Source organism: Patiria miniata, unplaced genomic scaffold (genome assembly GCF_015706575.1).
Source record: "Patiria miniata isolate m_02_andy unplaced genomic scaffold, ASM1570657v1 HiC_scaffold_7, whole genome shotgun sequence".
Taxonomy (NCBI): domain Eukaryota; kingdom Metazoa; phylum Echinodermata; class Asteroidea; order Valvatida; family Asterinidae; genus Patiria; species Patiria miniata.
In genome coordinates, this window is record NW_024037074.1 from 13,003,114 (window position 1) to 13,025,792 (window position 22,679).

General features: G+C 38.9%; 1 protein-coding gene across 3 annotated transcripts in view; it reads right to left on the minus strand.

Moving 5' to 3' along the window:
• LOC119746486 (MAP7 domain-containing protein 1-like) overlaps window positions 1-22,679 on the minus strand; it is a 55,559-nt gene that overhangs the window by 8,757 nt on the left and 24,123 nt on the right. For 2 of the 3 annotated variants that reach the window (XM_038223454.1, XM_038223456.1), the window contains 11 exons: window positions 17,058-17,186; window positions 15,786-15,949; window positions 14,906-15,332; window positions 11,575-11,601; window positions 8,112-8,269; window positions 3,730-3,976; window positions 2,846-3,217; window positions 2,386-2,599; window positions 1,860-2,049; window positions 863-967; window positions 279-332 (listed from right to left, as the gene is read on the minus strand). In XM_038223454.1, the coding sequence (XP_038079382.1) occupies window positions 279-332; window positions 863-967; window positions 1,860-2,049; window positions 2,386-2,599; window positions 2,846-3,217; window positions 3,730-3,976; window positions 8,112-8,269; window positions 11,575-11,601; window positions 14,906-15,332; window positions 15,786-15,949; window positions 17,058-17,186 (2,087 nt within the window). The remainder of the gene's footprint in view (window positions 1-278; window positions 333-862; window positions 968-1,859; window positions 2,050-2,385; window positions 2,600-2,845; window positions 3,218-3,729; window positions 3,977-8,111; window positions 8,270-11,574; window positions 11,602-14,905; window positions 15,333-15,785; window positions 15,950-17,057; window positions 17,187-22,679) is intronic. The other variant, XM_038223455.1, reaches the window with a different exon arrangement.

The window sequence follows — 22,679 nt, forward strand, 5'->3', positions numbered from 1 at the left end:
AGCTCATTTTTGAAGCGCATCAGTACAGTGTTTAAGGACTTGCTGCTTCAAGTCTTTGCTTCAGCCATTTCCTTTCTTTGGAAATTACTTTCATTCAGGAAGGGAGACTGCAGATATCTCTTCAGATCATCGTGATCATAGAACCGGTTTAATTAATTCAGCCTGTAGTTTCAAATGTAATTTTGATATTTTGTTAAAGAAACATTTTGTTACACAGATATGAAAAGTTGAGAAATTTTAAGTATAATTTTAACCGTTTTGAATTTGTTTTGGCTTACCTTGTCTTTTGCTTGGGCTCCACGTCTTGCTTTCTTCATAATTTCTTCAACCCTCTGCAAAGAACCCCAAAAGAACACAATAATTTAACCCTAACCGCCCTGAATCCTCCAAAATCCTTTTTGCAAATTGGAGGAATTTGCAGGATTGAGGTTACATGGCAAAAGTGCGTTGCTGATTTCGGAGTACGCACTGTGTCAAGGTCTTGGGCCGGACCTTGTGTTGTTTATGCTCAGCCGTGCATAAATTTAGTCCTTGATTATACTTGACATCCTCCGCACTGCTCCAGGATGTCACTGCCTCTGCCTCAGCCCATTGACAGACATAGCCGGAGGATTTTGCAGGATTCAGGCAGTGGTCATCCCTCCATGGACCATATTCAAGAAATAACGGAGGAATTTGCAGGATTGAGGCTATATGCTATTTTTCCATGTGGCCAATTGGAGGATTTTGCAGGATTGAGGCTACATCCTAGCAAAAAGGCCTAGGGAGTTAGGGTTAATATCACACTGCACAAGTCTCGGATGGATTTTGAATGAGGGACTTCTACAAAAACATCATAAAACAAGCTTTGATCGAGACTGACCTTCTTGCGGGCGTTTCTCTCCTCGTCTTCTTTGCGGCATTTCTCGGCCAGCTCCTCCTCTTGTCTCTTCAGTTCCTCCTGTCTTAGTCTCTCCTCCTCAGCTCTCTGGGAAAAAAGTCAAGGAAATGAATCTTCATGATCAAATCATTACTACGTCAATAAATTAAAAGTCTCGGTCATACTGTACTAAGAGCTCAATCAACTCTGGGGCTTGAGAATTGCCTCATTAACAATCTTGAATCTAGGGGAACCCTGGCATATATTTCTTTCAACACGATTAGGCTTGCCAAGCCGAGCTAGACTAGAAATGAACAGTTGAGGGCATTATTTATACTCTTTGACTCAGTCGGTCAGTCAGTCAGTGGCTCACTCAGTCTGAGGACACTATGCTGACTCTTTGGGTCCAGCAATTGTCTGGCACCTTCTCATTCAACAATGTATAATGAACACAACAGTGTCAAGGAGCATGACCTCAAACTGCCGTCTCGTGCATAAGACCGGTATATGCCTGATGAGCAGGAGTAATTACAGTGGAACGCCGCTATACCGAACACCGCTATACTGAACATTCGGCTATACCGAACATCATCCTTGGCTTCCTCCAAGTTTTAATGTACAAAACGTACCGAACATTGTTGCTGAAAAAAGTCAACAGATTAACAAAAAAATCTACCGATTGTACACGTATTAAACACTATTTGGGCCACTGTTAATTCCCGAACATCAAACAACCCATAGTTACATCGTGTTTGAATGTTGAACAGCGATAGATGGCTATTATTTCATTAAGGAATAGAAGAAAAAAAAAACACCCGTTGCTTAAGTATCGTGACGACTCCTCGTGCAGCCGCAGGATGCGGAAAATTCCACTTCACTATTGGTCGTTACCGGCGGTTCAAAATCGCTATACTGAACGATCGTTATTACGAACACTTTCTGTGGATCCAATGATGTTCGTTATAGCGACGTTCCAATGTACTCATCTCCCCTCTCTCACCTGTGCAGCTTCCGCCTCCTCAGCTGCCTTTTGCTCTGCCTCCAATTTCTCTCTTTCTTCGTTTTCCTCGATGACTCGCTTCAGACGTTCTTCCTCGGCTTTCTTGTGTTCCTCCGCTAGTCTGACGGCTTCCTCCTCCTGACGTATTCTCTCCTCTTCCTCAAGACGGATACGCTCTTCCTCCTCGCGTCTTTATAAAAAAAAAAGAGAGAGTTAATACATTTGCTTCTCACTCCTGACTCTCAAAGATCCGTCAAAATCTGCCCAAATATTTTTGACAGGAGATTCAGAAGTGGCCAGAGATCTTTAAGAAATGGCAGGCTGGCACCTTTAATCAATCACGGGATTGACATATTCAACGAGTCAGGTTACAAGTCCAAGATGTCTGTATTCCTTACTTGAGCCGTTCCTGTCTTTGCCTAGCTACTTCTGCCTGCACCTTGTTCATTATCATTCACATATTAAATGATTGATATATACACTGAGTCAGGGTACTAGTCCAAGATGTCAGCAAGACATTCCTTACTTGAGTTGTTCCTGTCTTTGCCTCTCTAGCTCCGCCTCTCTCTCCGCCTTCTCCCTAGCTTGGCGACGCCTCTCAGCCAGGGCCTGCTTGGCTCGCTCCTCGGCTGTCAACTCCTTAGGAGGCGCGGCTTGCCCGGCAGGGGCGGAGCCGTTGGATGAGGGTGCCGATCCACTGGAGGATTCGGAGATGGTTGGGGATTGGGATCGAGATGTTTCTGCAAGGAGAGTAAACAGTGATAGTCCATGACAATTTGTTAACATTACGAGTATTTAAAATTAGATTTTGATTTCACATCCACGTGAAATAGTTACTTCTGTGACAAATAATGTTTACTCGATAAAGACTCGGGATGCCTAGTAATGCTGGTTCTGAAGTACACAAAACATTTGTACCCCAGCCCCTGAAATTGAACCAACCAGACTCCCCCTGAAACATGGACAATTTGGAATCCTGGGCTCACCCTTTGGTTTTTCGTCTTTTGCTTCCACCTCTTTCGGTTCAGTCTTAATCTCCGCCTCTTTCGGTTCTGCTTTAATGTCCGCCTCTTTCAGTTCCGTCTTGATCTCCGCATCTTCCTTAGCGACGGCTGGTTTCTGTGGAGTAGCTGCTGCTGTTGCTGTTGGTGTGGCAGCTTTCATTGCGGCAGGCTTGGCCGCTTTGGGACCCCCCTTCGGTGTCGTGGCCGTCTTGGCCGTCTTGGCCGCGGAGGCCTTGGGGATGCTCTTTGGTGTGGTTGCAGTTTTTGTTGGGGAGCTGACGTTCGTCTTGACGATATCGGTGCGGGGCGTGAGGGCCTTCTTGATGGGAGGGGTTTGGCCGGGAAGTTTCTTAGCTGGAGACGAGAGGTATTGGAGTGAAAAAATGTTAAGTGTCTTACATCAAATACTGATTGGTATAAATGACTCTTTCAAACAACAAGCACGACCAGAAATATACAGATGAAATAAGAGCAAAGAAGTGCCTCTACAAAATGATACAGAAATTGACAGGAAATGTTGGTTATGAAGGCCCTTAGCAGCCCCAAAACTCTCACTAAACTTTTAAAACTGACGGTTTTTCTGCACCTGCATGTACTTTTGATAACTTCAATTCATAGCATTGATATTCATGTGTGTACAGAATTTATTTAAACAAAATGAAAAATGTAACAAAGTATTTTGGGTTTAGAATTTAGTTTCTGGCATGCTTTGTATGCGAAAGCTGGTGCGCAAGCATCTTGGTCAGTGTCTCGTAACCATATCTGCAATGTTTATAGCCACGTTTGTCAGGTTCATTCATGTTTGTTGACTAGTTATGCAACAAAAAGCATAACATGACCGAGAACCCATGATCTCATTATCTAACCTTCTGGTTTCCTATTGCTGTCCCCATTGGCCTGTTTGGGTAGGTTGCGAGGCGAGGGTAGATTGCGAGGCGACGGTAGATTCCGAGGCGACGGTGCCCTGCCCGACTTGGGTTTACTGCCGTCCACTGTAGTTGACCCTAGAGTCTTGGGTGATGGAGCGCGCACCGGGGTGGCTCTGGGTGTCGACGACTGTTGCCGTGGTGACGGGGGCCGCCCGTGGAGAGAGGTGCGAGGAGATGGTGCTCTCTGTAGAAGAGTTCAAGAAGAACAATGCTGAGAATTAATCACTCTTTTCGATGATGAAATTTTTGGAAAGAATGTAGTATCTACACGCCACTTTTTGGTTGTGTACAAAGTCTATGGAGAGTTGAGTGCATTTTCAAAGTATTTTCTAAATCTACAAAATTGGAAATGTTTCTCAGTCCCAGATTCATGTCTTTTTAACATTTTTGCAATGAGTGACCTCGTTCATTGAGATAATATATGATTAAAAAAGTGGCGTCAAGATACAACATTCTTTCCGAATTGTGGCCTTAATTCAATACTGGATTATTCCATGTAATTACATTGATAAAGAGCAAAACCAAATATTGTTGAAAAGTGATCTTATGCACAACCGGCAGAGGGCGCTCTTTCCTCTAAGGTTACCTAACCCTGACCTCTTGGGATCCTTCCAAATCTAGCAGGAACTTTTTAGGAAGTTATTGCAGGATTGAAGAAAGTAGAGCAAGACCAAGATTAATTTTACATGGGCTTTGCATCCCTTGAAGGTTAAGTTTGAAGGATGTGCCACTGGTGTCCTGCAAAGTGGTGGATTTTGAAGAATTCAGGAAGTTTCCTTAGAAAAAATGCCATGGGTGTTAGAATTAATCACCAATGCGTTTTACAATAAAGCTGCCGAACGCTGTTCACAGCATGCTTGAACCTCAACAGGTAAATACATTCAGCTTTACAGCAAACACCAGGTTATGAAAAAGCATAATTTATACAGTGATCAACTTAATTGAAAAGTGTTGTGACTGCTGATGAGCTGAGCGACGATTTCTGCTGTTAAGCTCCATGATATTTGGCCCTGTTTACTAACTTAATGGAATAATGAGTTAATCCTCCGTGACACACAAGCTAAATGTTTTCATGGAGTAAAGTCCCTCCATGTACCAAAAGCCAGCTCAGTACAATTGAGAAAAAAAATATCTCTACTCTGTAATAAAACGCACAATTTGTGAGGTTGCAACAATTTCCTAGGCTTGATAAAAATGACCCTATTGGGTCATTCCGTGTCAAATCAACACGCTTTTGGACCCGACCCTCACAGATTGAAACAATATTTGGTGTGATGATTGGCCTATATGAGAAACCCCCAGAACTGATTTTTTTTGTAAATTGACTCGTTAGTTTTTGAGATACGGGTCAACAAACTTTTGACTAATTAGCATGACCTCCGAACTTTAAATACTTGTATCTCAAAAACTATAGCGCCTACAAAGCCAAGTTGTACATCATATTAAAGTTCTTTGAATGGCCTCCATTTCATAAATTAAAACCAAAATCGTAGCATGAAGTGCAGAGAAAATGCGTAACAAAATGACCTTTGACCTCGAATTACGAAAAACAATATGCTTCAAATTTAGTAATTTTTTTTCAAATGTTAGTTTATGATGTCAGCAACAATCTTAAGACAAAATTGGGATGGGCGCTTTCAAAGTTTTTAAGTTATGATTTTTTGAAGAAAGCCTGTCCATGAAAAAGTATGCATAATATTAAATGTACATGTACAAGTAAACATGTACATGTACACTTGTACTGTGTACATGTACATGTGCACATTTTACCTGTGCATCATGTTTGCCCTTCACAACCGCATAGTCTCAACTCATATATATTAAGGGCAGAACAAAATTAATTATAAAAAATATGTTATACCGGTCTACTTTCATTTTTCGCTCAACCAAAGTCTGTGTTGCAGTGTTCATCTCCTCGGCGAGAGATGAAGAATGAAGCGGATATTCTCAGGCAAAGATTCCAAATTGCACGTACCATTCCAGGAACACAAAAGCTGCGATGTTTTTGTCCGATGTCTAAAGACAATATTAAGGTGCTTGATTTTTCCTCCTCCTCAGACTCAAGGGAGGAACCAGTTTGCCTCTAAGTCCATGGACAAACTGCATGTATTGATTTTGCAGATATCAAGGGGTACATGTATGTTACAGTGATGTATGACTGTTACTGGTGGCTAGCATGTGTTCAGGAGATCCTTCCAGCATCCCAAGAAGTGGAACTGAGTTTTCTTCATCCCCATGGGCCATCTCCATCTTTCAAGTTCCCCTATCCACCAGACACACTTGTAATTCATGGCAAGGATGTACTAACAGCAGTGGAACCGGTCACTGAAACAGGACGCGTATACAAGATCTCCGCCGAGGAGATGAACACTGCAACACAGACTTTGGTTGAGCGAAAAATGAAAGTAACGTAGACCGGTATACTGTTTCCGCCTTGTCCTTCCGTGGGTGGGTGGGTGTGTGTGGGTGGGTGGGTGTGTGTGGGGGTGAGTTTGTCTTACATTCCCTATGTGGACTTGTGAACAAAAGATGTCCACATAATGCAGGTTGTGTTAACATTATGTGGACTAAGCCGTGTCCACATAACGTTTTGCCCTTTCTGAAAAACAGGTATAAAGGCATTTTTGGGTTAGGTTTATCTGTAGCAGAATGAAGAGAAACACTATAGGGAATCATAGAAAAAAAATTGGGTTAAAAGAGTTTTCACAGTTTAAGTAAAGTTATTTTTTGTACCGAGTTTTCTTAACTACACGAAAACAAAGGAATGTCCACATAGCGTATGTAAAACAAACGTGTGTGGGTGTGTGTGTGTCCGGACAAATCTTGTCAGCGCAATAACTTGAGAAATACTTAACATATGAATTTCAAATTTGGTTTGTGTATTGTTCTTGGTAATCCTAAGAACTCTTTTGCATTTGGGGCCGAAAGGTCAAGGGTCAAGGTCCCAGTGACTAAAACAAAAGAAATTTTGTTAGTGAGATAACTTGAGAAATACTTTACATGTGAACTTCAAATTTGGTTTGTGGATCGTTCTTGGTAATCCAAATAGGCCTATCGCATTGGGGTCCGAAGGTCAAGGGTCAAGGTCACAGTGGCTAAAACAATAAAAATCTTGTATTTATTCTGAGATCATAAGGATTAGGGATTAATTCATATAAAACCTACAGAAGACACTAATGCTGTCAATGAACGTTCCATGTGACCAAGGTACGTACGTGTAAGTTGATGTTAAAAGAGTGGTGTTATGTCATGGGAACAGTCACGGTTGCGGGGCATTTGTGTTTGTAAACACACCCGACTTGGATATGAGTTGAGACTATGCGGTTGTGAAGGGCAAACATGATGCGCAGGTAAAATGTGCACATGTACACAGTACAAGTACAATGTATACATATACATGTACATGTACATTTAATATTATGCATACTTTTTCATGGACAGGCTTTCTTCAAAAAATCATAACTTAAAAACTTTAAGAGCGCCCATCCCAATTTTTTTTTAAGATTGTTGCTGACATCATAAACTAACATTTGAAAAAAAATTACTAAATTTGAAGCATATTGTTTTTCGTAATTCGAGGTCAAAGGTCATTTTGTTACGCATTTTCTCTGCATTTCATGCTACGATTTTGGTTTTATTTTATGAAATGGAGGCCATTCAAAGAACTTTAATATGATGTACGACTTGGCTTTGTAGGCGCTATAGTTTTTGAGATACAAGTATTTAAAGTTAGGAGGTCATGCTAATTAGTCAAAAGTTCGTTGACCCGTATCTCAAAAACTAACGAGTCAATTTACAAAAAAAAATCAGTTCTGGGGGTTTCTCATATAGGCCAATCATCACACCAAATATTGTTTCAATCTGTGAGGGTCGGGTCCAAAAGCGTGTTGATTTGACACGGAATGACCCTATTACCAAATACCACGTACATATAAGTAAGCCCAAAGCGTCCTCTATTGACCAATTAATAATTAGATTAAGCGACCTTAAATAGCCCAGTACTTCAATGAAATCATACCAGAAATACAAGCTCGGGCTCTTCCTCATTATCTGCCCAAATATCCTGTTCAAAAAGGAAATAGTTATTAACACCCAAAATTTGATATATTTTTTTTACAAACACATGTATGTACTGATGTACCATCAAGTTGAAATTTTCATCCTTACATTTTCATATTTTCATTAAACAACAGGAGTTGAAATGTTTGAAACGAGACAAAATACAAAGTGAAAAGACAAAATTCAAAGTCAAAAGAATATGTTAATGGGAGAAACCATAAAAAAAACTTGAAATATAAAACGAAGAAGAAACATCTTACCTTTGGAGGGGCTGTTCCGGATGCTGGGGTCCCTCCCTCTTGACCAGGCTCCTTGTCTAGCTTTGAATTAGAATTGGAGCGTTTTGTTGCCGAGAGCGGTCTTGAGACGTGCGTGGGCGTGGAGTGGGCTGACCTGCTATCTCTGGTAGGATAGGCAGCTGTGGAACAAATGAAAAACGGAGGTTGTTAGAGTAATGCAAAAAATACATGTAACGTTAAATTTTACAAACTTTGAAGGGGTTTCATTCAGTATACATGTCTGTTTTTTTGGCCAATCTGAAATTAGGACATATTGAAATATAAATGGTAGTTATTGTTTTATTATCAGCACAGTGGCTATCTGGTGATTTCAATCATGTCCCTTTGGAAAATTCAATTTCTTGTTTATTATATGTATTCAAAATTTGATTTGCAGGACTGAAGTCACGTAGAGGAAAGTAAATATCCTCAGCATAATATCGAAATTACGACTGAAATTCTCGGGGAAAATGGGCTCCAAAATTTCAAACAGATTGTCAATTTTATGCAATATCAGCAACCTGGCATAAGCCTGCCCACATATTGGCATGCCCAAATGAGAAATAGCCAATTTTAAATTTGCATTCATTCTAAAGGCATTATTATTTCTTCTTCCAAGCTCTGCGCCAACTTCATAATGTTGAAGACTTGGGCACATTGTTGGGCACATTATAGCAATAATAATAACACACTTGTATGTCATCTGCACAAGGCCAGCTATGCTAAGTAAACAATCCAGGCTAGAAACATGCAAATGTCTTTCGTTTGACAGACATGTGCTGTTAGTCACTCACAAAATACAGTAACATGTTGGGACAGAAATAAATTTTGAACTAATAAATGTCTGAGATATTGTTCATGTGTTTCTTGAGTTTTAGCATGCTTTTGGAGTCTGTAATGCTACAAATAAATGCCCAAATGTGTACATTTTTCCAAATAAACTTATGTATTTTTTTTTTGAATGTCTGTATTAAAGGGAATGTACAACATCTGCTTTTGTATCAATATTCAGAAATAAATGGATTTGGAGGATTAGTAATACTGTAGCAAATATTGTTACACTGACTTGTTTCACGTTTTTGGTTCGTAGATGCTGGAAAAACCAAGAAAATCAATCATATTCTTGAAGTCTGGTTCCCTGACCCCACTTATGATGAAACGGAGCAATTTATAGACTTTGGGGAATTGTAAGATCAGAGAATTGGTCTAGCAGGCCTGTAGTCTTCGCAGGTGTATAATCAATTGAAAAGAAAATGCAGACGAACTAAATATGAAACATTAGGAGCACTTTTTGAAAAAAAGCCAGTTTTCGCCAACGCTGGTCGGCCGACCAGCGGTGTTTTTGGAAAATGTCAGCACACCAGGAGCCGCAACTTTACAGGATGCTTTAGACTGTCATTCCCTAACAATCCAGTAAGACATGTCGTGATAATTTGGTCATTGCGTTTTTTGATGTTTTCAAATGTTGTATCTTCCCTTTAAATAATATTTAGTGTAATAAAATTGCACTGAGTGTAACAGAATGGTATGAGCAAGTATATCAAGAAAAGATGACAATTTGAAAACGGAAGGACACAAGACAACAACCTTTGATTCGTGGTATCCGGGTAACCTCGGCGGCCATCTTGAAAAGCGACTCCACATATAAAACAACAGTTGAACTAACCACAAATAACAGATCAGATATATCCTGTGAAATGTCGGAGCTGGACCACTGGGCTATCAAAGTTTATCTGCTGAAGGCATCGCGAATCTGTCGTGTCATAATTCTGCCATTTTGAAAGTGTGTCGATTTTAGTTGAAATACCAACATGTGGACCTCATTTCCACACAAATGTTTTTTCCGCAAAGATTTTTGACAAGGTGGGTGTGACTACACTTTTTTACAGCTCACAAAATTTGCATGAGACTGCTGATCAAGTAAACCGACAATTTCTGGTGCCGAAAGAATTGCACAAGACTCATTTCTTATTTCCAAATTTAGCCCCTGCACAGCTTTAAAAATAAATCCACTCAAACTAGACCAAAACACATAAACGAGAAAGAAAATGGCAGAACCGTCAAGTGGCACAGCGAATGTAAATCCTTTCCGAGTACCGAGCGATAATCCAACAGGTCACTCCACAGTGGCACAATCCTTTCCGAGCCCACGTCCACCCGCCAAAAGAACTTCCTTCCAACTGACATCCGTCCAACAAGACAACCGAGTTTCCCACTGACTCCAGTCAACAATACCCACTCAGCCTTCCATGCCATTGTTCCGAGCCTAACAACCCCTTTCTTCCTTTCGCCTTTTGTTCCGCTCAGGGAAATTCAATACTTTGTCTTGTTCATTTCAAAGCTTTCTCTCAAGCCAGGCCATTCAGTAAGGCTCCTAGCACCTGGTTTTTGATTTTGTCAAAAGGAACTCTGGGCCTATAGAAGTGATCTTACCAAGGCCTAGGAATTCCTGCTCCTTGCGCAAACAACACAAATGCACTTAAAAAAGGAAATGCAACTTTTACGAGTGAACAATTACAAAGTTTCCAGAGGTCACTGAAGGACAAATTTTAAGCAGGAGGTGCAAAGTGTTTGGGGATTTTTTTTGTACAAATTCTTGCAGTTGTCATTCTTTGGCTGACCTTTTTTTCACAAATTGCTGAGAAATTTGCCACATTTTAAAAATGCCACATGGGTAAAGTTTACGATTACGTAAAGCTTTGAATATTTTTAGTTCATCCCTGGGTTGCGATTGTGACTTTTTCCAAAGACGTTCTGCCATATTTTTTTAAAAAGTAGTTATGCATTTTAGTATTACGAAAACCAAAAACATCCATTAAAGTTGCATTTTAATTTCTTTTTTTCGTATAAAAAAATTGTGAGTATTACAATGTAGATATTGAATTTGTTTACACTTACAATGTTTTTTCCTTCAAAGGGAAATGCATGGTAATCTTAGCACTTGTCATGCACTGGGAAAAAAAGCATGCATTTTTGATGAAATTCATTAACATATAAATGATTTTTTTTCTTCAAAAAGCATATAAACAAAACACGGCAGTTGGATCTTTTTTATATAGCTTTTTTGATTCTTTGTGACGGGGCCTGAATTAAATGTTATTTTAGAAAGAATTAACTATCAAATGATTATTTTCGGACTACCGAACTGTATTTTAACTGATACAAAACCTACTTGCAAAGTTACTTTTTTCAACAGCCTAATCTTATGGAAGATTAAAATTATTGTTTTGTTTTTTTTCCCTCAAAATAATTAATCCCAAATCTGCACAACTTTTTTCAGAAACACAAAACCACAAGACTGTTTACTTGACAATTTTTCACTTCTAAACTACAAAACCGACAAAAAAAAAGGTTATTCTAATCTACCGCACCATCAAACGAGAAATCAAGACTGAATTACAACCACTTAAAAGTCAACTTCTTTTCTTTTGACACCATAACTTACCTCTCATTCGCCTCCTTACATTGTTTGCTTTACGTTCAAATAAAAATAAAAGTAACAAATGTTTTATTTTTTTCCCCTTTCTGTCCAGAGTTTGTAATGAAAGCTCCCAACTGCAGGTGGTGTTCATCATATATTTGTTTAATATGTTAGCCCCCGTTTTGGGCTATAAGATGCTTTTCAATACACTATTTTTTTTGGTATCACTAAGAAAGTATGAATAACGACTTAGATTAAAATTTTATCCTAGACTCCTAATCTGTGTTTTTCACTTATGATCAATGTGTTTAGCATTCCAACTTTAGGGAATAATCCTTTTGGGAATTCCTTAATTTTTAATTGCTCATATTGATATTTGTTCATGAATTCCATGCTGATAAAGCAAATGAAACTTTTAAGCAACAAATTTTGGCAAGGGTTGCAAGTACATGTAAACTCCCGAAATGAAAATGGCAAAACCGAGCAACAAACACAGCCAATTTCATACATAAAAAATTAAATTAAAAATGGAAAATTCAATCCAAAAATCCATGCCATGATATCCACTTCAAGTAGCAGCCATGTTTGTCTGGATCCCTGACTTCATCCAATTATATTACACATTATCCGACCTATTTTTTTCTACAGAGGACAAAAAGTGCAGTCCCGTACTAAACAGGGGCAACTTGAAATAGACTGGCGCCTTCTAAACATGTTAATGATAATCCATGGTTTGTCTTCTGGGGACAAGATCAAGATGGTGAATATTCCCAGCATTTCTGGGGAGGAAAAAAAGTCTTCAAAAAATCCAAGAAACTCAGCGACCTTTTCATGATTATCCATTGGAATGTGACAGAATAAGGGAATTTAGAAGTGAAAAATCGTAGCTATTTCAATGAAACTTTGAACAATTTGGAACAATTTCAAGATGGCTGCCACTTGAGACAATGTAGCACAACAAATGCTCACCACGTGTGCCATGCACTATTCCACCACCACCGGGGTGAGATCAAGCAAATGAAGTAAACAAAAAAAATGAAAATCATGATACAGATAAACAAAATGTGTAAATTGACAAACTCATGTTGACTGTTTTCCCCAGAAAAAAAAATCCTACTGTGAAAATGCCTAAATTTGAAATCAAATTGGAGAGGTTTAAGAGAGCGGTTAAAGTAATGACTGAATAATCTTCTGCAAGTTTTTGAAAAGGTTGTAAATAAATGATTATCCATATTTTTTTAATGACAATTTTGGACAAAACCAGCCCTGCCCATGAAAGTACATACAAGTTCTCATTTATGATGTATGAAAAAAATGCTACACCTGAATGTTAGAAATTATCCTTGTACATTTGCCAGTTAGTCGTGGATAAACTATGGGGGTCAAATGAAGGGGGTGGGGCTTCAAGGGGTCAATATGTTAATTAGGTGTTACAATTAACATATTAATAATGCATGAATATGTAAACAACCTCAAATAATACCCCTTCCAATACCCCTATGGCGCTGCAGTTCATTTTCAACAAATTCTTTTCTGTTTTTTACTTTGAAAAATAATGAAATAGTCATTCAATACTACACGGAGAACCAAACATTTGAGATTGCTGACCTTTAACCTCCTACCTCCATTGACCTTTGACCTTTGAATATCATTAACCCATCACCCAATCACAGCTGTCTTTAAGAGAGACACTGGACTGTAGTGTGAATGACTCCTAGTTAAAAAAAAAAAAGGTAACGCGATCATTTATCGGTTAACTGAGCCGAGATGGCTGGCATAGTTCAGGATACAGTTGAAAAGGTCAGGTAATTGAAGTGAACTGCGTCCGATTAAGTAACTCACAGACTGGGTCGATTTCCCTTGTTAGGTATCACACAAGTTAATGGTGGAACGAAACCAAACGGAAGACAAGTTTGAGCACAATTTTTCAAAACATCAAATTAAATGTAGGGTTGGTCTTGTGAACCAGGGGGTGGATTTTTTGACGGTTTGTGGCCCAAGGCTTTTAAAATAAATTACACGTTTTTGCAGGGGATAAATTAAGAAGTGAAACAAAAATATATATCATTGTAGCACAGTGAATTTTGACTGTGAAATGAACAGTTAAAATGGTTCGCTTTGCCAACAAGAAGGAAATAAAATGATTTTGACCAGAAAGGAATTTTTTTATCATGCCTTTCCTTTTCAATTACTGCAAAAATAATATGTGGATTTTGGGTTTGTGAGCATGTTTAAAATACTTTTAAATTTGCATTGGGATAACTCACAAGAAGACTTAACCAAAATGAACAGAAAAGGGACAGTGGGGGGATTTCAGCAGGTACTATAAAATAATTTTGCTATGGAAATTCATGATTTTTTAATAATTCTGGTAAAAAATGTTTTTAAAAAAATCTGTTTTTGTTTAATATTCTACTAAAATATTTAGATTGAACTGAAATTCCTTAAAAATTTATATCCTTAGATATAGACACATTAAACGGGAAAGACATTCCTCATTTCGATATAAAAACATGGCAAATCGGTGGGACAAACGTATGCTATTAAAGTCACACACTGACAAAGATTATGGACATGTTGTTATGGTCTAATAACTTGCTGCAGGATTTACCATATCTATATTAGGCAGTGAGACTCCCTAAGCTGCTGGAAATTTGTACCAGAGAGATGTGTGCACGATTCCTATACTTCACCTACATGTACCTTTCAATGTGAACAGTTTTGAAGGATAACGACGCGCGTCTATTTCCTCAATTTCTGGTTTGAAGAGGCCACTTGCGACTGGCAAAACTAATAAGTGACGAATTATTGATGGTACTTTTGCGACTGTGTTTGCATTAATATCCTACCTGGATAAAATTGATATGAAATGAAATTGGGACTTGTTTTTTAAATTTGATATTTAAGTGGTATATTTGATATTTGTTTTTACAGATAATTTTGAGGTGTTTTTTTTAAAGAAGGCTGTAATAGTAAACTTGATTAGAGACTCATGTTCTGGCTTTTCAGTTATTGTAACAATTTTTTTTATCATTTAAATATGAGAAATATTTTGTAGCTGTTCCAAATATTGCTGTTTTTTTATGTTGTGGAAAAAAAGAAGAAGAGGTAAGCACAAAATTTGGCTAAGCGCTGGAATGTTTTCGCTTTGCAAAAATGGGTTACCAACCAAAGTGTCATGAGTCCATTGAATGTGACTGGTACCCACACCAATTCAGCTTAGCCATTTGTGTTTCTTGCTAAGCGGCTTTTTTGACCCTTGAACCCAATTGGAAAGTGCTAAGCTGAAGCAGAAGGAAAATCCCGCAGCAACGTGTTGTGTTAAGGTTTGTCAATTTGTCTGAAATGAGCTTACATGCAAGGTTGGGTGAGGAGAGGTGGTGGCGGGGGGTTGCACTGCTACTGGCGGGCAAAGGGGAGGAAGAAGAATCGAGATTCTTGTCGTTGCCTGGTGACGAGCCGCGTCGGGACAGCGGCTCAGGGATGTGAACCTCGAACCAGTCGTTCTCGTTAGGGCCCAACCGGACGAGGTGCACGGGCCTGTGGAGCGCCGACACGGAGCTGGATAAGCGCTTGCTGGAGCTGAGGGGGAGCACCCCTCCGCTGGAGATGGGACGTTCCGTCATCCTGTCGGTGCTGCGACCTCTGGCTGAGCGCGGGTTACCGGTGCTGGGGACCGGGGAGGGGTGGTCGCGGGGGCCAAAGGCACTCCACGAACGGCGCTTCTCACGGGCGTTGTCTGAGCGATCTCTGGAACGCCTGACGATTGCTTCTTTGCGTTGCTGTACAATGCAAAAATAAATAAATAAGCAAACAAAAATACAGAATTTATCAATGATTGGGGCTTTGACTAGAGTAATCAACGCAAATTAAAGGAAATTTCCATTAGGAATATTCCAATCATGGTTCACTAAAAAGCAGCTTTATACCCCAACATTTTTCATTCTTTTAATTTACTGCACGGGTCAAAAGAAGAAGAAGTCAAATATGAAAACTCTTAAAAATTGTGCCCATATATCACTAGCACCAAGCATCTTGCCAGAATATCCAAACTTGCTACTTCAAACTAGCCAATCAACTGCCTTGTCAGGGCCACAATTTAATATCAACCAATCAGAGACCCTGATGCACATATCAATTTCAAAATCAACCAATCAACTCCAGTTTCATTTGAAATCAACCAATCAGCGACCCTGATGCACTCCTCTCTATTTGAAATCAACCAATCAGCTCACCAGATCCTCCTCTTCTTGTTTTTTCTTCCTCTCGAGTATTTCCGCCCTGTGGTCGTCACCCCTGTGTCGGATGCTCTCAATGCGTCTCTGTCTGTCGGTCAGCTGTTGTTGTCTAAACTGGTTGTTTTTGTTTTCCCGCTCTTTGAGTTTTGAAGCGTCTAACACTGCAGAGGATAAATCAGGGGGCAAAATAGGATACATGAGGAAAGTTATTCCTAGAGATTATGGACTCTGAGCAATGTTACAATAGAAATGATACAAGTGAGGACTTGTGAGGATGTGTGAAGATGTGTGAGGTCTTGTGAAGATGTGTGAGGTCTTGTGATAGACTTGTGAGGACTTGTGTGGATGTGTGAGGATGGACTTGTGAGGATGTGTGAGGATGGACTTGTGTGGATGTGTGAGGATGGACTTGTGAGGATGTGTGAGGATGGACTTGTGAGGACTTGAGATGGACTTGTGGTGGACTTTCGGGGACTTGTGAGGACTTTTAGTAGGCCATCAGCCTAGGGGTTTGGTCGGTATCAAATGAGGGAAATAATGCTGATTGTGATTTTTGGCAAGGTATCCCCTCCTGCAGTTGGAAAATATGTGATAGCATTGCAGTGGTGGCAGCTTTTTTGGGTGCTATAAAAAATTGGCAGCCAAAACATGCTTGTTACCACATATAAATAATCGGGTTACAAGCATATTGGCGGCCATTTTGAGAATTTTTTTTAAGGAGATTACACCCAAACAACTGCCAGCGCTCACCCTGCAAAGCTACCACACAGTTTTCAACTCTATAGATGTGCATACCTTGCCAAAAATCGCTATGAGCATTGCTCCTTTCGATCATTTGATACCGGTGGCCCAATTTTTAGTCCGAAGCAGATAGCCTAAAAGGACTTGTGAGGACTTGTGATAGACTTGTGAGGAATTGTGATGGACCTGTGAGGACTTGTGATGGACTTGCGAGGACATGTTGTGAGGACTTGTTATTGACTTATGATGACTTATGATAGACTTTTGAGGACTTGTGATAGACTTGTGAGGAATTGTGATGGACCTGTGAGGACTTGTGATGGACTTGCGAGGACATGTTGTGAGGATGTGTGAGGACTTGTTATTGACTTATGATGACTTATGATAGACTTGTGAGGACTAGCTATTGACCTATGTTGACCAGTGGGGACTTGGGAGGACTTATGATGGACCTAGGAGGTTGTTAGGTCTTGTCAGGACTTAGTTATTGACTTGTGGGGACTTATTATATATTTTCTGAGCTTTTACCTGGCTGTGCACGGCTTCTTGTTGGTGGTCCATCCTTTCTGTTACCCTCGGTAGAACCTGACTCTTGTCTTGTCCTGTCTCCATTACTCTCTGAGGTTAGTTCACTGGATTGCTCAATACTCCCCTCATCTAGAGGAAAACAAATAGAAGGGAATTTACAAAATATAAACCAGTATGACAAATGATTTGACAAATCAAAAAAAATAACTTATGGGAAAAAAAATTGAAAAAAAAACAACAACCCCAAATCTGAACAACAAATCTGTTTTCTAGTATACCGTACATGTAAGTACAAAACATAAAGAATTTTAAAAATACAAAAGATGAGCCATGCTTGGAAGATGTGCTCAAAGTCAATTCATAGGCCTGTCATCCGTTTTGTTAGGTGTTAAAAACCAAGATGTGTAAATCTACATGTTTATCTGCCCAAAATGAAGACAACAGCAATATCTCACCGAGCAGAGGGCAACAACCATGACTTTACAACTCTCTAAACCACTTCCTGATTCCCCCCCCCCACTTGCACCCTTCATCTTTTCCATGAACTTGAACACAGAATCATGGCTGGATTCCTATCCCCAACACCTGCCTACTGTAGTCACCAGAATTCACAGCAGGTGTCAACCCATGAAACAGTCACTGACCATCAAAGGACGTCTTGGACTATCAAAACCACAATCCCCTTGTCATAATATTGAACTAATTACTCATGTAGGTGACCCCGGTTGACCTTGTAAACAGTGAGGGACAATGGACAGACTGTTTTTGAAGCCAGAGTGATTTTTTTTTTTTACTGTGTCCCTTTTTTTATAACGGGGAGAGCCAGACTATCCATTGAGGTACATGTACACGGATGCCCAACTACACTCAACAAAGTACTGTACATGCTGAAAAGTAAATTTCAAAATCGTAAATATACCCTGGCAAGCTTTGCCGAAATAGAAATTTAGTAATGGATGCAAATTTGCATGTTTGAGTATACATTCATACTACAAGAGGAATTTTTCAATAGGAGTACTTGGTGATTTTTGTTGTCTCTGCGTTGGGAAACTTTCAATGAAATGAGGAATTGTTTACCTCAAGTTATTCCCTGTGAATGTTACTGTTTGAAAACAAGGACATGATTTCAAGTTCAAAACTGTTCCATATTCTACTCAAAATCAAGCCAATTACTTAACTTTGAGAATTTTTGAAGTCACTCCGGACTTCAAACATAGCAAAATAATATACATTGTACAATGCAAGTATCAAATGAAATTTGGGTTTTTAGAATTGTCTCAATTTTTTTTTCAAAACTGAGGAATTAAGGATGCATACCCTGTGCTCTTAAAAAACAATATGCCTTTTCTCTCTGAACGCATTTTAATTTGTACGATTTGTTTTAATTTTGTTTTAAATGAAAAATGTACTTTAATCCGAACTTGGGCATCTGCAACCATCTGCAAAAGGAATTTCATTTTGCGCACAAACGAGCCCCTCCAGCAAGAACCAAATCATTGTCTGGCAGTGAATAATTCGATTTTTGTGAAGAAATAATTCAATAACTAAACGTCGGTGGATTTTTTTGTTCGACGTCTCCTTCAAAAGTGAATAACTTTTATATTTAAATTCTAGGAAAATAACAAATGAAAAAAAATAATAATAATTTTTTGAGGTGAAACTCGACAACAGCATGAGGAATGCATCTTTAATGACCTCAGAAAGGGGAGGGGTTACATCTACATGTACATGTATCAACATGTACATGTACACTGTCTACATGTACATGTATGCAACATTCATATGTGGCTGTATGTTGTTATTGTCAACGTTTTCTGGACCACAGGTACATGTACATGTACCATCTACGCGTATGACTCAACGCATCTGGGCTTCCTGTGGGGAAAGCTACAGCGGCGCTGGCCTGGGCCGGAGCATAACAAGAAGAGACGGTTGTGGCGAGTCGATTTCTCCTGAACGATGGTACATGTAGGGAGGCGCGGCGAGTGGGGAATACAGAGACAATGTGCAAACAAAGATGCATCATACAGTTCAGTGATTCAGCAGGACGCAGCGTGTAACTCTGCTCCAACTCAAACAGTTGGAACAATGACAAATGAATTATGATAATAACGTGGAATGCATAGTCACCGTGCAGACTTTGGGGAAAAGGTTTAAAGTAATAGTTGGGTTTATCACTTCAACATACTGAGGGCCAAGTTTAAAAGATCAGTTATATATTTTTTGTTTAATGCAGCGCTGTGTAATTAGGACACAATACTTGTGTCAGTTTATTACAATTTACTCCAATTTTAACATGGTGGCAATTGGAGGATTTTTGCAGGTCCTCTGTTTTTGAGGATGGCTCCTAGCCAAAAAGGCCTAGGGGGTTAGGGTTAATGCTTCAAACATAGAAAGTTATCGGAAACATGATTGTTTACTTTTTCAGGACGTTAAATATTGAGATATGAAAATGTCTGAATTTTCAATTTGATAAATCCTCAAAACGTTTGAACTTTCAACAGCTGAATGTAGTTAATTGATTTCACTTTCAAAGCAAATGTATTCCAACGAGCATGCATTTGCCTGATTGATGACACTAGTGCATCACTACATGTACATAATGTTCTCAAGCATTCGATATGAGGCCATCACGCATATTCAACTCGATCATATTAACTGACAGAGTAGGAGGCCAAAGGGCAAAGGATTTTTTTTTATTTTGTCCAGTCAATAAATCAAATACACCTGCCATTATTTTATGCAAATGTCATTGAACCGGCCAAAGTGCAGCCGGGACAGGAAGCCATATCAAATGGTAAAATAATGAGCGATGATTTCTTCAGACGTCTCTTGAATTTCAAGAGGGTATTTTTTTGACGGGCGACGCCACCATCAAACTTGGGGAAGAAGGGATAATTGAGGTGGATTTATTTCACAGGAATTGAGATAAATCTAGCTCAGACTCGGGAGCTTTTTGCCTCGAGGGTTTTGGGATTTCCAGGAAGAACTAATCTGAAAGGTTTTAGCAGGGAGATTTTAAACAAGATTTCTCAAACGAGCTTCATGAAAACCTGCTTGGGAGAGTGTATGGAGTGATGAGAGTTTGGCGCTAAAATAAAATGCTCAGATTATTTTTAGTTTCAAACAAATTATTGTTAGATCTCTTTTTTAAGAGCGCAAAAAACATAAATTCAAAGTAGACAAAAAAACAGCTTTGTGACAGAATTTGTAAAAACATACTGTCTATCATTCATATTTTGCAAATAATGAAATCCTAGCTACATGTTGACATTCACATAAATGTACCATAATCTACAAATACGGATTTCAAATATGACTGCCGAAAAAAACAAGCGTTTCTTTGATAAGGTTAAACAACTTTAGTTTCATGGATGATTGTAACTTGTTTTGCATGAGTCCACGTGGACATAATGCAATATTTGTACAGCAATAGAAACAGTGGTGACTAAACGCATCAGTGCGGTAAGTGCGACGCACGTCATTTTATTAAACGACAATGCTAGCGCGCCCACTCCCTTCAAGAGATATTTTTTTTAATAAACAATCCAGGCAATAACTGAAAATGCCAACTATTTATTTTGAGACCATAACAATTTCAAGTCCCTGAATTGAAATGCACTTGATGGTAACGTGTTAATGTAGTCCAAAAGCTAATAGCCAATTTCATGCAGAGGCAAGGCAGATTAACTTACATGTACATATACTGGTATGTGCAAATATTTCTATCATGTACCGTAGTGGCATACCATATTTAAATTACTTAGGCAACTTATACACATACGTAGCTTATGCAATTGCAAAGCTTTAACTGAAATGTACATGAACATGTAGTTGGCATTACTCTTTTTTGCACACTGTGTTACATGCATGCACTATACAGCAATGCAACTTCACATGTACATGAACATGTACACTGACCTGAACTGCACGTAAGAATGCCAATGCAATTTAGCACTCTCTATGCTCATGTATTTAGAACATGAACATTATGCATCCAGGAAAAAACAACACAAAACTGACCCATAGACTTTGTAAATGTTTTATTCCACCTGTATTTTTGCCATAAAACGCGTGACAAGTGACCTCATCTTAAAGGTGCATTTTTCAAAGTCCTATCTCAAGAAATATAAAGAGTCGGACTGTATTTAAACTTTGTAGGTGCATAGACAGGGACGTGTTATATAACCATGTACATGTACATGTGTACTTTACCCACTATTGTACATGTGTGTGTACATGTACATGTACCCTGGCCCAACTTTGAGCATGCCCATCATGATACATTTTAATGTACATGTAAACTGCACTGCACCACCTTGTTATGCAAATTGAAGTCCACGGGGACCCCAGAGATTCACTACAAACTCACTCCATTATTTGTTTAAATGCAGAACACTAGCAACCCTGGATGACAAACCAACCCGGGCAGATGGTCCAGGGTAATTAAATTAATCAATTTTAGACAGAAACAAAAAAAATCTCTCCAATATTCCTGGGGTAACGGAAAATTATAAATTGTTTAGAATCTACAAGACATTATGACAAATTTGTACCAAAACAGAAAGGTTTGTAACAACAGGCTCAGACCGCAAGTTAATTTACAATTGTAGTTTGCTCCTAGGCACGCAAAAAAATCTTACATTTGAGAAATATTGGTAAAAAGGGTTTAATTGGCAAACATTAACCTACCTCGGGAAAGAATAAATCATTTTTTTTTAATTTATGTTTTGTATTTCAAATTATGCCATTTTTCATTGGTGCCATTCAATTTAAAAATTCGACATAATTCAAAAACAAGATCAAAATAAATGCAAATTTCTCAACTAGAAAAAAAGAAATTTAAGGAAAAATATCTCCAAAAATTTACAGTATAGTGATCTCTTCTGCTGTGTGATTTTTCATCCAATACTAGCTACAAATACAACAATTTTCATAGGTTTAATATTGCCATTAGATAATGCATTTACTTCGTCAGCATAAAAAAATATCTTTTTAATCTATGAATAAAGCTGTACAGCTACCCCCCCCCCTTAATGTCTGCATGAGGTGTGCATATTAAGTAGTTCACACAATATACCAGACAGTAGACTAGACATCTGTGTCCGCCCGAGGTAGAATTATTGTATATGATATAGTTATTTTTAGCCTTGATATTCAGATATGTACAGGTATGCTGATCTTTAGAAGGGATAAGCATTGCATTTATTAAAGTTTTGAATATATTTAAAATTCAACAAGCATTACATGTACCGGTATTATAGGTACCTGTACATGTTCATGTATGTAAATTCTTTTACATGTAACCCTACGGTAACTCCCTAAGCATTTTTGCTAGGATGCAACCTCAATCCTGCAAAATCCTCCAACTGCCTCCATGTAATGATTGCATACAGCCTTAATCCTCCAAAATCATCCATTATTTCTAGAATGTGGTCCTCAGAGGGGTGACCACTGCCTCAATCCTGCAAAATCCTCCAGCAATCACTGTCAATATGTTGAGGCAGAGCCAGCAACATCCTGGAGCAGTGCAGAGGAATTCAAGTATAACCTGGCCTAAATTTATGCCTGGCTGAGCATAAACAACACAAGGTCCGGCCTAAGACCTTGACACAGTGCATC